The sequence below is a fragment of the Aphelocoma coerulescens genome, chromosome 10, assembly GCF_041296385.1.
Source record: "Aphelocoma coerulescens isolate FSJ_1873_10779 chromosome 10, UR_Acoe_1.0, whole genome shotgun sequence".
Classification (NCBI taxonomy): domain Eukaryota; kingdom Metazoa; phylum Chordata; class Aves; order Passeriformes; family Corvidae; genus Aphelocoma; species Aphelocoma coerulescens.
The window spans coordinates 10890544-10906598 of NC_091024.1; the positions used below are offsets into that span (position 1 = coordinate 10890544).

Consider the following 16055-nt stretch of genomic DNA (forward strand, 5'->3'; position numbering starts at 1 on the left):
ACACTAATCTCTGACAGTTACAGATTATTTAACCAGCACTAGTTCCTCTTGTTAGCACTGACTTCTACATAGACAAGATGAAAAAATGCCACTGACAACAAACCCAAGAGGTTTATTGTTAACACCTCATGGCAGCACACAACACGGTTAAGAGTTGCAGATATTTCTGTCACTCTAATCCCTCTAATAAAATGTTAATGAAAATAACCAGAAAGATTTTAAGCTTTTTATTGACTCACTGTAAAACTTCTTTTTTCGGATGAGACAGAAAAAAACCTTAACATTGTGAACATTGACTTTGCATATTTTAAAGGAACTACAAACCAAAGCAAACATCCAACATATTGGTTTTTGGTAAATAAAATTTAAACATTACATATTTACAAATCTACAACCATTCATTTAAAAAGTGCTGCTTGCAGACTAACAAAGTACCATTTTTAAATCCCAGTGAGATAATATCCAGAAATACCCCTCTCTATTATTACTATTTGCACCTTCCATTTGTTACACAAAGATTTTACATGCAGGAATTTTCTCTTTCTTGGGATACAAATCATTTAATTTGCCAGTGGAAGTCAAATTCATCAGGCTGTAACTGTACCAACAGCAAACCTTCTCAAATGGGACACAGCAGTGTCAGAGAAACAGCACAGTTTCTATTCACATTTCAGTATTTCATCTCCAATAATTATTCCAGTGGAACCATATGTAAAGCAAAATATATATTGCACTGCAAATGTAAAACCTTTGTTTAAGGTTTTGGACATAAGCACTATTTAGTACACAAAAGGAAGAAATTCAGTTCATACAAAATTTAAAATTGAAAATATGTCTCAAATATTTTATTTATTCATCTTTGTGGTATTGGAAAATATAGTCCAATTGCTTTTCTAATAAAGGACAGGGAGATTTGAAAACTGTTTCAACACTGAATTGTATGATGCTTAAAAATTATTGACCTCAGGATACGTTTGGAACATTATGACTTGAATGAGGAAAATTTCTCACTTACAGTATGTTGTTATTCCAACTCTATTTTTATATATTTTTACAGTGGACTGACTTGCAACAGACTTTATAAAATAATTCATTAAGTATAATGATTTCACTTGATGAGCTATTACATGATATAGTAATTTAAAAGCACACCCAAATTAACATCAGCAACACTTCAGGAGTGCCACGCCGGGGATGCAAGAACAGAGAGATTGTGTGAAGGCTGCACGGACAATCCTGTTCCCAGTGCAGTATCCACTACCTGATAGTATGGGGGATATTGGAAAGAAGTAAAACTTGTTGGATTTATAAGTCTGGAGGCAGTTGGAAGTCCTTACAAGGAGGCTGGGACTAGATGGAGGAAGGGCCACGAGTGACAGTGTTGCCCCCACATCAGCACTAACATGTGCTGTGACCTGGACTGGGGACTGGGCTCGGCGCTTCGGCCACCCCGGAATCAGAGTGGGAAGCTGGGTCATAGCTCAGCCCCTCTAATGCCCCACAGCAGCTCTGGAAAAAGCACTTGCTCTCTCTCCTTTCATGGCTTGAAGGTCCTATAGGACAGTGGCTGCCCCAGTAGCAAATGGGAAACAGAACTGCAGGGAGCTGGGAACACGACCCTCCCCATGGCACACCCAGCTGTGAGCTTAAATACAGCAACTACTGGAGGCAAGATTTCCATGGTAATGCAGCATTCCTACTGTACAGAGCAGAGCAGCGATGCACACTAAGGGGTACTTACAGGGAATGTGTTCAAAAATAGCCTGTTTACTTCACAATGAAGAGGGTATGTCTACCACGTACCTGGGTGAGAAAAGGAGCTCCATTTCATGCACAAGGGATACTGTACAAGTGTGGCAGTACAAAAGAGCATCACAAATCATTAAAATAAATTAAATGTGAAAGATGTTGTAAGTGTAGCATTGCTAGCTCCACCTCAGGTGGGGGGATACTTTCAAAAAGGTCAGCTACATAATTAGCAGCATGTTAGAGAAGAGGCATTACCCGATGGAAGCTGTATCCAAGACTACATCCTGCAATTATTGTTAGCGCATACCTGCAGCTCTACACATTTTAAATTCTTTCTTCTTAGGGCAGCATCTGCTTACAACTTTACAGAGGTCTGGGAGGAGGTTACAGAGCTTCATAGCAGCATTACTTTTCATTTAAGCCTCTAAGGCTCATTCTATTTCACTTAATAAAGTAAATGTGAGCTTTAAAGTTTATCACCTTTCTGCCTAACTAAATATTGCTGATTTATTATACTTGCAAACTAAAGATGTTTTAAAAACACCTACTGGTAGGCAGACTGCAATATAAAATATAATGTAACAGTTGAATATTTGGAAGTATTATAACAGCAACAACTAAAAGAAATTAGAATTGGAAAATCATTAAGATTACTTAAAGCTATCTGTTAAAGCATGATTTAATTTGTTTAGGGTGTTTTATACAGTTCGATGTCTGTTTTCCCACCTCCATGCAAGACTTCTGATATTTTCCCTGTAGCCTACCTTCTGGTGAGGAGTTGCTATGTGACTGAGAGCACAGAACATTTTTCATATGTCTAGAACAAGAAAACGTGAGGCAAAAGCCATGACTCCACCACAAGGACATATAGCAGTTTTCTTCAGAGAAAAAAAAGTTGTTTTGCAAACAACTGTGAAATGCAGACTGAACATTCCAAGTATATTTAACTAAGCACAATATTCCCCAATAAGTTACATTCCCTATAATTCCCTGTAGCAAGTTTGCTGGATGTACTTGAGTTAGAAGCTTTGGATTGGCATTATGTGGTATTGTACTGAGAGTGTTTCAAACAAAACCACAGAGACTCTGAGCACTGTGTGTTTATGGAGAACTCAATGCAGACTGGCATTTGCTCCATGTCCCATCTGGAATGAGGCCACACTAACAAATGCCAACAGCTGAGATGGGCTGATTCCATAACATAATCCATAGGACTCTTCAATATGCTTTCCCTTTCCTAGGGAGTGGGGAGGGAAGAGAACATGAGAGGAAGAGATTTCTACAGAAGTGTTTCACAGAGACATCAGTGTGTTCATTAGAGTTTTGCAAAATTTACCATACCTGCCTTCTGATTGCTGTGGTAACACGTTTTCCAAGTGCGCATGAGAAATCCTGGATCTTGAGTACTGTCTAGGTGAAGGTCAACGTTTTCTATTCTGCTTTAAAAACAAATCACTCTCCAAAAAGTAACTGGACAAGTTACTATAAATAGCAGTATACTGCAAAAAAAATAAGCACTGTATTGCTTCTGCAGCAAGTCCATTTAAAATTCACTCCAGTAATTTAAAAAAATTAAAAAAATATCAACTTACTATAAACAATTTAAAATATGTATAATACAATTTTGTATGCTCTTCATAACATCATGAATATTCTATGTAAACAATAGATTCTGAAGAATTTCCTTCGCTCACATTAGTTTCAGTGCATTGTTTCTGTCCACCTGTTACTTAATTTTTTTTTAAGGGAGCTGTAATATGTTGTCCCAAGTCAGAGAACTGATTTTGTTTAGAACCTGCCTCTCCACACACCAATTTTCAGAAAGGACAAGGGACAGGGAAATAACATTTGGCCCATTTTGCTCTCTGTCCATCTCCAAACCGTAGCCAGGCCGAATTTCCTGAGGCCTCCTGCCACAGTCCATCGTACGCACGTTCCTGAACACTGAAGACTGAGATGTTCCTTGTGACTGAAGTGGTTATTTTACACAGGGATACGTCATAGATATCACCTCTTTAGCCAGGTATATTTAAAGATATGGTTCTCCAAAAATCTTTCTGCATTCCATCACGCCAGTGCTTGGTGGTCTATCGCAGTTATGAGTGTTCTTCACTTGATTAGCGGTGAGACGATCATAGGCCATTTTGTACTCTCTATCAAAAGCATCTGCAGGAAGGGAGAAAACAACTTTAGATATCGAGCTCAAAAACACCACCCAAATGCCAGGACAGCTGCATTTATCAGCAGAAAATATCTGTAAAGTCCTTTTTATTTGGCACTTACCAGAGTGGCACATATCTAATCTACAGAATTATTTTTTCTGGAAGCTGAACAACTAAGTTTGCATGAATTCATCATCTGTGCTCATTTAAATAGTTGGCAGAACTCACCTATATCAATGTTATCTCTTCCCAGGGCAACAAGAGAAAGAAACAGTATTTCTCTGTAAAGGCTCCTGAAATGGTAAAAAGCTCAATCAGTTTACATACTGCACTGATACACCACAAAACAACCTCTATTAAAAAAAGGATTGAAGCATTTAAAGATAACTTATTATTAAAAAGATTTGAATGTAATTTTGAATATAATTCCTGATTCTATCTCCAAAATATTGTCATTTCTGAGCTCTGGAGAATGCCCTGGATTCCCCATATATGGACATCACCCATGGTAGGTCTCCTGGAAGTTGCACCAAGTGCACACAGAGAGAAACATGCGCTTAAGCACTCAACCAAATTCCACCAGATTTAACCAGGCAAGGAATTTGCTATTTTGCATTTTCACATTAGCTTGAAAAAGCAGGCAGACAAGCAAATAAACACCTCGTCAATGCTCCAGCTGTTGAAGACTGTTGTATATCCTAGTATTAAGCAGTAAACCCAGGCAAGAAATGAAAATTCATAGGAATTAATGTTCACTAATTCCACTGCTAATGGAAAAAATCCCCTTCCTAAATATGAGACATAACCTTTCTTTGGTCCTTTTCTGTCCTCTACTGAAGACTTAAAAATAAACCCCAAATATACCCATATACCCTAGAAACAAATGTAGGGTTTTTATTTTAAAACACCTAGTAATATATAAACAACGTTTAACAATAATATATACACACATATACCCACTCCCTACTTCCCATGGTTCAGAGGTAAGAAAAAGAGGTGGCTGTAAAGGAGAGGGGAAAGGGAAAAAGTAAAAAGAAAAAAAATGGACAAACTAAGTTTGTGAAAGTTACCATAAAAAAAACCAACTTACCAGAGTGACAAATTTGAGAACACTGGTGGAAAACAGTGCTCTTTTCTTTACAAAACACACTAGGAAAATATAATTCACATAAATAACCTGATTATTGCCCAACACTGCTCCAGTTAGGCACACTGGTGGTCTTACCTCTGTCTTTTAATATGTGGCCACTTGTTGAGCCTCTCCAATATCTGACTCATTGGTCCATACACATCATTCATCTTAATGCTTTTCACCATACTCCTCAAGAGCTCCTGGTTAAAGGAGTCATCATCTTTTTGCAATAACTGGACCATTGGGTACTTCTGGGCTGAAAAACATTAGAAAGGCTGTAAGAATAAATAGATTCTCTGTGTAGCAAGTACAGAGTTATTAAAAAAAGGTGGAAGGCTACAGAAACTGAAAATATTGACATGTATGTAGTGAACAAAACATCAAGTAAAACAATTTTCAATGTAGAACATAAAAAGCACATAAGATGCAATGGGCCATGAGCTATTTTCAGGTGTGTGATCCAAAACCAGCAACAAAACTCTGAGTAAGCAAATTCTAAAAATAAGAACATGAGCCAAGTGGATGAATGGCATCAATGAAATGCATTGCTCTGTCATTCCTCCCTTCCCAAAGAAGAAGCCGCCACTGGCAATGCCAGTCAGTGACTTGATAGAAATGCTGGAAAACTAAGAATTGTTCAAGCAGTTTACTGCTAAGCACAGAACCAACCTCCCCCCCAAAACAAGTCACCCAAACTGAGAATAGCAACACCAAACTTAACACTCACTCTCAAACAAAAGAGTGCGATTTTGACCTGCAAGACAAAAAGCAGTATGATCAAAAATCAGTATTGTAGCTTGTGTGAACTATCCACAAAGACATCTTTTCTCAACACATATGCTTCAGTTGCTCAAAATGAAAATTGTTCTTAAAAAATGCCACCAAAATCCACAAGAAACAAAACTTACTCTGAGCATTCCACAAAATATACAGAGGCTGCCTCGGATCCTGATGCAATTTCATATTGTCCCATAGCATCTGAATAAGAACATATTTACTGTCCTCTGACATACAGTTCCGTGGAATCTGAACAGCAGAAAGCACACAAAGATATTTTATTACGAAGTCATGACAAAGGAGTTCTGTATTTAACATATATCTTCACATCTCTAGGCCTCATGGTAAAAAGCTTTGCTATTAAAACCACAGAAAGCTAAATCTGAACGGGATTGCCAGTGACATGGCAAATGAGTGTTTTGACTATTTTCTACAGTCCTAAAATCTAAACTTCCTACTTCTACTGCTTAGCTACTCAAATAGCAACAAAACTAACTAGAAGCTTATCCTCCTTGAAACTGAGGATCACAAATTACAGTGTGACAAGTAAGAGCTAAACACCGGCCCCCCACAAGCACTGCTGAGCACACATTCCAGAGTTTTGAATATTTTCCTTCAGCTGACGCATTCTTTATCAATTCAGGACTGGGCTCAGCATAGCGCAAGACACATTTCTAAGAGTTACTGAATCATCTAACGATTTCCTATATGGGAAAACAACCATTTCTCCTATGTCAGTGTTTCCTGATTCCATACCTTGGAGTTCTTATTGCAGTGCTCAGAAGAAAGTATTAATCCTGGTAAGTTGCTGGGCAAGTCCAAGCGCCTGAAATACCACACCAAATTCCAGAACACGATGGGATGATGATCTACAAAGTCTGCCACCGTTATTGCATGATCCCCTTCATTTTCAAGTAAGCTTTCAAGCTCTTTCCATACCACAAGAGGACTGAGGTAAGGAACTGTAATAGGATCAGGACTAGGCAAGCGCCATTCCAGGCCCAAGGAATCCTGCAGTAAGAAAGAAAAAATGCCATTAGTTGTAACTAATGTAATGGATGTAACTGTCTTTACAAGGTCTTATAAATGCTTTTCTTGTCTACGACACACCAATATCTAAAAGCTGCAACTAGCATTAGTTTAACTAATACAACCTAGCATTTACTGTAATTTAGGAAGGTTAATGCTGTTACACATTTCTCTAACCTATGGCACACATGAAAAAATGACTTTTAAGGTAGAAAAACTACACACTGTTGGTCCTTGCAAAGTAGCAGGCAGGCTACCAGTAGGAATGATATGGCTGATCTTCTGGTTTTCCTTCTCATCTTCTTCCAAAGGACCAAAAGTACTGATGCTCCTTGCTACAGGGTGACTTGTACATTCTGACCCAGAGGTATTTTGTCTTCGTCCTGAGGGGATCTGGATACTTCTGGCATAAACATTGTCATGCTGCTTAGATTTGCTAGAGGAGAGGAAAAAAAGAAGAAAAAAGAATCTCAGCTTTTTGTTTTACTCTGAGTGCTCCAACATGTACACAGACAGACAGAAATAAACTGGAAATAATGGACCTGACAGTTTGAATTCTGCCTTGTCAGCCACCACACTCATTCATGTTATAGTGCAAGTTTTATTTCCCCTTGCACTGATGATGAACACAAACGTCCTCAAAAGAGTTCATAAAACTTGCAGAATTACAAATGCCAACATGAATTTTTATATTAGGGATGAAATGGTGCATATCAGGCAGAGAAAGCATGATGTGGCCAGCTGAGAGATAAGGGAGAGGCAGCAGAGAGATCCTCTCAAATCAATTTCTCCTCTTCAAAAAATATAAATTTATTTCAGTTGATTAAAATACAGGCATATTCATGGAGAAGCTGAGGAATTTCTAGGCAGGAAACGCATGTCTACCTATTTGAATTGATATCCTCTTGGACAGACATCAGGGATGTAGTAAGGCCAACAGTGCCTGTGGTGTTGCAGGACCTCCCGCTCTGATTGGAAAAAAGGGATGGGAACTGCATATTTTCTGTAGAAGGGCTGGACTTCAGAAAATACCTGCAGGGAAAGCAGAAGCTTAACATTATCCAAAAAAAAAAAAAAACAAAACCAAAAACTCCCAAATCCCAAACAAAAAGCACTTCCCAATGATGAGCATTCAAAACTGAGGAAAATTCCAATATTGTTATTACCTCCCAGGCCGCCGCAGATCTCGGATTTCTATGCTTAAAAAAGGCAGAAATAAATTGCCACAGAAGGGACACGTGGTATTGAGATTTGAATCATCTGCTGTCCAGCCTGCCATGATTTCTTCATCATGAACCAAACAATCACAAGTCCGACACCGAGAACAGCTTGAGATGAGGACCTGCACAGAGCAGGAACAGAATCCACTAGAACATGCTCTCAAAGCTACTTTTCTTTCACAAAGCACTTAAAACTGCAGCCAAAATCTTTGCCCTTTGATGAATATTCCTCCCCCCTTGCATACATGTTCATCCTGTTATTGCTTATCAGAATAAAACCAGCCGGTTATTAAATAACATTTCTATTAACAATAACACGTTATTTGTAATCTGCAAGCACAAAAGTACAAGACTATTTATGCAGCTACATAAACTATGATTAGAATTTAAACACACTTCTGTGGTGACTGTCAGTATTGTAAAAATGGGGAAAAAAGGATGCAAATGAACAGTCATTAACCTAAAACTGGGGGGGGGGGGGGGCGGCGGTAAGGGGAGGGAGAAAAGCAAAGAAAATAATGACGAGCCACCCAAACCAACCTAACAATGAAAAGAAAAATGATCTTACTAGAAGTTACACCAAGAAATAGGTAGTTCTCTTTTCTGTATTTTTAAACATACAGTGCTGCTTATGACTTGGTATTTTCACTTTGAACAAATTTATCTCCACAAGGGATTTAGATGCCTGAATTCAATTGCATCCAATAGCAAACTCTTGATAGCTGAAGCTTTAAGGACTAAAAGATGTGACTGAAATAAAGACCTTTCTAGAGCAGGATTTGAAATTAAATCTACTTTGTGACAGAAATATCTGTCTTTCAGTGTATTAGTTTTAAGCTTTCAACTTCACCAGAGATACAGATAATATTCATATTTAAAGACATATGCTCCTAGTCCATCGATTAAAATCAGTAAATCATCCTGTACCTCCATGGCATAGTTCTGGAACACGCTGGTACTGCTTGTGCTGCAGGAAGATACCAACTCTGATTTGTCAGGTAAAGGGAACTTGGAAAGTGAACCTGTTAACAGAAGAAACCCAAAGTACTAGTTATTCCAAAAATGCATTTTTAGCACTCTGTCTTTCTGCTCAAACAATACTGCAGTTATAAAATGTGTGATGGAAGGTGCAACAAATGAGATACACTGGTTCAGAACTGTGGAGTGTGAGGCTGCCATCTGCCCAGCACCAACCAAGGCAAAAATAAAAGCTACCAACAAACAATTTCCATATGTTCAGTTTTCTTTGTTAACAACAGTTGGTAGCTTGAAAACAAATTTTAAGTAATTCATAGCCACATTTTCTGTGTGGACAAAAACTAGGGAAGGACAAGAGGTGCTGTTTGTACCCCACAATGACATCAGAAACTGATACAACAGTCATGACCAATTATCCAGCACACATTAGGAAAAAAACCCTACGAAGTCTGTCTGATAATCAGCTTCAACAGTGGCTTATAGAAAATTGTAACAGATTTTAAAAAAGTATTTTTACTACTTTTAGAAAATAGAACCAGACCAATGAAGTTACCATTATAATGTTTCTATAGATGTTTTCTGGAGCTGTACAATTTACACAAGTAAGGTGTTTACATGAATACTCAAGGACTCAAAGGGTTTCCTATTTGAGTAAGAGTTTTCAGGTAGTAAAAGAAATTTACTTCTTCCACAAAAAGGACTAATGACCAGGATGATCCTAAGCTGATAATTATGAAAGAACAACTTTTCAAACTAGAATGTTTTTGTTCAGAGTGATGACTACCATGCAAAAGCTGTCTCTTACCACACTGGTCAAATTGTTTAGCCGAGCCATCATGGGAAGCTGAGCTTTCCAGGCTTGTCTTGCTGATGCTAATTCCCTTTATTTCTGATGTGGTGTTCTCCTGAGGAGAAGCACTTTCAAAATCATTGCAGACATCTTCATCAGTGAGAGAAGTAGATTCTGAGTCCAGAGCTCCAAGAGATGAAACACTTGCTCGGTCTGAATTTTGATCCTGAGAGAAAAAAAGAAGTTCCAGTAAAAAAATGAAAGGGAAGCAAAAATATTTCTGACAAAAAGGGGAAGCCTTCTTTGTCTCAGTAAATTTAAGGCATGACCCTCCCTCCTTGGAAGATCACAGACCTGTGTTCAGAACTGATGCAAGACAAGGCAAGTCCCACTCTGGGCTAAACAGCTACACCAGGATTCCTTTTTAAAGATTCTCCTAATAAAAATAATTAAGTGAAATCATAACCATTTTAATCCTATAACTTTTTCACCCCATTGCTACAAGAATTATCAGCAGCTGTAGGAATACATTAGGATAGACAAGGCAAGTGTCTCTCTTCATTACCAAGGAGTGGGAACAAAAGTAGTTTTGATTTGAATTGGTAGCAGCAAAGAACGTTCTAACAAATGACCTCTGATCAAAACTAGCTTTAAATTACTTTGGCAAACAATACAACCAGATTTCCCCTTACTCATAAAAGCAATAAAGACTTAAACCCAGTATTTTCTTATTTAAATGTTTCTTCTTTAGGTTAAAAAGGGAAGCCAGAGCAGTCTTTGTTCTGTCAAGACACTTCTGTTCTCCCATTAAATATATTCAGAACCTAAGCTAGACAAATTTTATTCAGGACATTAAAATTAGGGTTCTGGTATATCAAACATGATTAGAACAACTTAATGTACATAGTCTACAATGACATAGGTCATGCAAGGGATTCATCACATGAAGGTCAGTAATTAAACCTTTATGAAGTTCTTCCTTAATTGATAGGATCTTAATAAACATTTACCTTTGCAGATGCAGCATACATTGCAAATTTGGAGTACCACTTGCTTGCTTTCTCTGCAACCCCTTTTCCAGCAGAGAACATGCTGCTTTTCAGAACATCAAACTTGGGAGTTAACAGTGTGTCCAAGTTGAACGACGGTGATGACACAAGTGTCAATGCACTGGTTGTGTCCTGGGGCTGCTCCTTGGCTGGGCTGTTTGGGGAATAAGCTGGGGAAGACCAAAGCCTGTCCCTTGGCCTTTCTTCATTTTTTGCATGGTAGCTCTTGGATTTGGTAAGACTGGGTGGCCTTGGGGAGTTTGGGGGAAGGCTGGACCTCCTACAAGGCTGGATAATGGTTGGGCTCCTTTTATTAGCATTTCTGTCGTCAAAGGGTTTTTGCAACTCAATGCTCGGGGCACGACTGGACAAAGGGCTGCTCATGTTGTTCATGTACATGACTATTTCTTCAGCTAAGTCTCTTCTTGCAGATGGAGTAGAAACACTTCTATCATCATCCTCCTCCTCATCCTCTTTCTGCTGCTCCGTCTCAGCAACCAGCAGAGACAATGGATCAAATCCAGTTTCAACATCTGTCTTTTCAACTGGCTTTACCGGAAAGCTGCTCTTTCTTTGCAACCTTTTCGATTTTTCACTGGAAGTTTTCACTGCTGTAGGTGTTTCGGGTTCTGCATCCAGGTCTTCCAGATCAAAGATAACAGGAGACTCTGTTTTATCTGTAAAACTGCAATCAAAAGCTGCATCTTCATCACTGGATTCTTTCTCCAGGCTTTCTCTCTTAGACCCTAAAGAGGAAGTTCTGATATTAAGAGTTTTTGGCCTTATGCTTTTCTGTAATGCACTAGATAGAATTTTGGCATCAGCTCCCAGTTTTTCAACAATTTCTCCAGGGTTTGCTTCCTGGTTGATTCTGTTTATCATGAGTCCCACTAAGCCATCTCCACTCAGATTCCGGTTCCTGCTTTCCCATGGAATCTCCCTTAAGTCAGCTTCCACTGCACTTTTATGTCTCCTTCTTAAGGATTTATTTTTTATAACTTCTGCTTCATTGGCATCCTCAAAAGATGATGTAAACAGTAATCCTACAGAACTCTCTGAAAAACAGATGGAACAAGGTGCTTTATTTGTTGCTATACAAGTAAACGAAACAAAAGTACAGAAGAATGCAAATTTGTCTCATCTTTCAAGCATTTTACAACACAGAGATGGAATTCACTGTGTTCTGCTAGAGGCTGAAATGTTGAGCTGATCATGGTCATAACTTTTAGGAAGGGACAGACAATAAAACATTTAAAAGGGAGTAAAATCATACACCTCCAGAGCACTTTGAGAGACCATCAAGAAAAGTCTCAGCTGTATTTACTTTCCTCTTTTGGAGACATTACTACAAGGTTTGAAAGCAAAGCATAGCACAAGTATCCAGGAAATGAAAAAACCCCACCACCTTCTAACTTAATGAATTAAAAACAGAGCTAATAAGGGGGATTATTGTCAGAGAAATCTCCATTGTTTTGTTAGAGCATAAAGATGCAGACTTTAAAGTACACTACAATACTTCAAGCATAGCTGACAGTATTATAATAACCAGATCTGAAATTACTAAAGACACCTGAAAATGTCTTGAAAGCGTCTTTTAAATTCCACTGCATAGAAACCCCTTGTCCATCCTGAAGGAATTAATTAGTTGCTGGAGATTATAAGAAAAAACCCAAGATTTTGGTGTTTTGTAAGCAGATGTTAACTACAGCAAAAAAACAGAACAAACAAGAAAAAAATCTGGAAATGCAGAATATTCCCATGCATCTTCCTGACACAGCATATACTGACTCCAACCTAAATGCCCTCCCCCACATTTCATCAGCCACTGCTATTACAGAAATAAAATACTGTAAGTTTAGTGGACAACAGAACTTAGGAACACTACTTAGAGTGCATTAGTAACTATATATATTTTCCCTCCACTCACCCCTGCTCCCATCTGCCACAGTATTGTCAACAGTGCCATTGAGCCGCACGATGCTGGAAGTGGCTTTGTCATTCCTGGAGTTCTGGTAATTCAGTTTAGGCAGGCAGTCCCCACTCCCTTTTGTGCTCTCCACTTCGGACACTGCAGACAGAAAAAGAGAGTTTTGTAGAATCCAAGGAACTCCCCTTAAATCTCAAGACCCCATTACCTACTGGACACCTCACACAGGATTAAGTGACATCATGTAGCACCCACCCCAGGATACACAGGCTGACATCTGCCTGGGCAGAGGTTTTCACTATGGATATTTAACTCCCAGCATTACTTTTGGAACTGGAAGTTCCATAAGCTTCTCTACACAGAGCACAAAAATCATTCCAAAATATGTGGTGGTTGTGAAGATTAAGACCATCCTTGTTCACTTGCATAGAAAAGGTGTAAGAGCATTTTCTCCTGCCTTTGCAAGAGCTCAGCTTCACATCGATCTCACTTCCCCCAGGACCACACAGGAGAAATGAAGTAAATGTGAATATTCACATTCAACTCTTTTAGATATGAAATAAAAGTTCCATTGCAGGTGACTACCCAAAATAAAGAATTACTTCTCTTAAGGGATTTCAGGCAACTTTAATATTATCAAGTTGTTTTCAAAACTGCAAAATGTTTTAGCACATCATATTATTATAGAGAGCCACAAATGTCAGAATTAATAAATTAGGCAGAATTCACGTTTTCTGCATCCTCAAAAGTTTTATTAAACCTAAATAACTTGTCTGTAATCTTACATATATGTTCTTATGATCACAGATAAGACAACTTTTCAAGCAAATTGAAGGAAAAAATATTAGTGCTAGAAGGAAGATCATGGTGAAAACACTGAAGCAACTTACCTAATTGCATATTTTCTCAGACTTTTATGTTACTTGACAAAGGGATAGTTAACTCAAATAGTAGGAGAAAGCCCACTGAAAAATTTAAACAAGGGGAACATTTACTAAGAAGGGTATTTTCCATGAATATACATGGGAATCTGTAGTACTTCTACAATTTTACTACACAATCTGATCTTCTATGTTCTTGCATGAAGTCGATGCTGCTTGACTGCACTTGAGGGAATCAAGAGCAGCAGATGCAAAACCTGAAGAAAAAAAAAAGCCTTCCCATTCTGATGCATCTCCCAGACTTTGAGAATTCCAAGGAGCTGGGTAATTTAGACCTCTCAGACTTGCATAATTTCAGCTGTTCTCCTCTTACAGGATTTATAAAGAAATCAGACTGGTAGAAAAGGCTTTTCTGTAGATTATGCCTATGAGGCAATTTCACTTTTTTAAAAGACAAAAACATTAGGCTATAATTATCATTAAGCCTTTATGCTACCATTATCACTTATTTGAAACAGGAGAGAAAAAAGAACTGTAATTTTCAAAGTGAAACCATTAGACATCCAGAAAATTTCATTTGGAAAAAGAACTTTAGGCAGTGGCATAAACTGGCATTATCACACACACTCACTGTGAAGAATCAGCTGTCCCACTTAGCTTTTGCTGAAATCCTTATTTATCCCAAATGAACCAGATATCTGTATTCACAAGATACATACGAGAACTGGAGTCACTCTCTCTCTTGTCCTCCTTTTGTTCTTGGATGTCTTGAAGACAAGTTTTGCCTTGCTTGGCTTCTTCTTTGAGTGATGTGTTATTGCCAGTGTCTGAAAGTCCCCCTATCACTGCAGGGCAACATCAGAATAAAGACAATTATGGTGTTTAATAGTGTGACATTGTTCAGGGGAATAAATTGAATATCAACAGTAATTCAAAGGCCTCTTATCAAGAACATTCCAATTAACAATGAACATTTTATCACCAAAAAAAAAAAAAAAAAAAGAGAAAAAGGATTGGCTTCTTATAGCATAAACATTGAAATCATGTTTTAGAGGATGAAATTAAACGGGTAATGAGCAACATTTCTTTTAAAATATTGAACTAAAGCACTGTTTGATTCTGCTGCCTGGTTTATTTGATCAAAATGTCACATCTTTTCAAGAACTCTAAGAGGCATGTAAACATGGTTTCATTTTAGTGTCATATGTTTCTCAGAGGTAATGCATGTGATTCTCGTGGCTTCACTCTAGAAAGTAAAAAAATTGAAACAACGCAGTGGCAAACATGAGTTTGTCTGCAAAATTAGATTAAAATAAAAATAACCAACATCATCCAAAAACCCCTGCAAACATTGAAACCACTTATCTGGTCATTCTCAAGCCAAAACACTGCCCAGGTGTAATTAATATAGTCGCTCTCCAGAATCAACAGAGTCCAACATAATTCAAAGTTTTCCCTCTTTTCCCTACAGATGCTGCACTGAACAGCTACAGACAGGGTAAAAACCTTGTTGCTATGGTAAAGATAAGAAAATAATCTGGAATTTATGGGAGGGTTTTTTTGATTTCCTGAGGAGTCAGCACACATTCTAGCTATGAGATTTCATGCAAACTAATCTTGAAAAATCAGATGATGTCAAAAGCAAATACTATTAATTATATAAGTGACAGTTATTTCATTAAGAACTAATTACACTTCCTTAGTTTGCATGGTCTGAGTTACAAACAGCATTGCTAAGCTCTTGTACAGTGCTTTGCATAGCTGGTTTTCAATAAAGTGGTTTATCAGGAAGTTCAGCTTCATGAAGAACAGGCAGAAATAAAGCAAAAGTGTTCAAGGTCATCCATAAGGTTAATGATAGAGCCAGAAGTAGGACTGGAGTCTCTGGGGTCTAGGAGAAGTCATCTAGCCATAATGCCATCATATCTGTTCTGTTTGTCAGGGCAAAGATTTATTTGTACACATTTAGAATCACAGAACAGCCCTGGTGGGAAGGGCTTTGAAAGTTGAGTCAGATGACCTACATACATTTATGAAAGTATCTTGTAAAGGTCTTCCAAGGTCAACGTGAACTAAACTAACTACATTGCTGCTACTTTACGATGTACTATCGTGCTTTACTACCAGGAAGTTCTAAGTACCATGGAAAGCAGTACCTTTAAAAAATATCAATTACAGGCATGGCCATATGACCATTTGATGTTCACATTATGTAAGTCTTTACTGGAAAGAAAAAGAAAGAAACCCCATAATTTACAGCCTCACATGTTTTACTTATATTCTAGATAAAAATAAACATGATCACTGCAGGTGGGTATGCAGAACCTGCAATGAGTACTGCAAACTCAAGGACTAGTTCTA

At 38.0% G+C, this 16055-nt stretch overlaps 1 protein-coding gene across 11 annotated transcripts in view; it reads right to left on the minus strand.

Moving 5' to 3' along the window:
* Nucleotides 1–16055, minus strand: part of DENND4A (DENN domain containing 4A) — a 50870-nt gene that overhangs the window by 1949 nt on the left and 32866 nt on the right. For 7 of the 11 annotated variants that reach the window (XM_069025889.1, XM_069025890.1, XM_069025886.1 and 4 more), the window contains 14 exons: nucleotides 14414–14539; nucleotides 12814–12954; nucleotides 10848–11941; nucleotides 9853–10063; nucleotides 8997–9091; nucleotides 8016–8191; nucleotides 7735–7881; nucleotides 7075–7285; nucleotides 6577–6831; nucleotides 5952–6069; nucleotides 5771–5797; nucleotides 5137–5299; nucleotides 4140–4204; nucleotides 213–3915 (listed from right to left, as the gene is read on the minus strand). In XM_069025889.1, the coding sequence (XP_068881990.1) occupies nucleotides 3779–3915; nucleotides 4140–4204; nucleotides 5137–5299; nucleotides 5771–5797; nucleotides 5952–6069; nucleotides 6577–6831; nucleotides 7075–7285; nucleotides 7735–7881; nucleotides 8016–8191; nucleotides 8997–9091; nucleotides 9853–10063; nucleotides 10848–11941; nucleotides 12814–12954; nucleotides 14414–14539 (2966 nt within the window). In that variant the 3' untranslated portion in view covers nucleotides 213–3778. Of the gene's footprint in view, nucleotides 1–212; nucleotides 3916–4139; nucleotides 4205–5136; nucleotides 5300–5770; nucleotides 5798–5951; nucleotides 6070–6576; nucleotides 6832–7074; nucleotides 7286–7734; nucleotides 7882–8015; nucleotides 8192–8996; nucleotides 9092–9852; nucleotides 10064–10847; nucleotides 11942–12813; nucleotides 12955–14413; nucleotides 14540–16055 lie in introns of those variants that run through there. The other 4 variants (XR_011154183.1, XR_011154182.1, XR_011154181.1 and 1 more) reach the window with 2 other exon arrangements.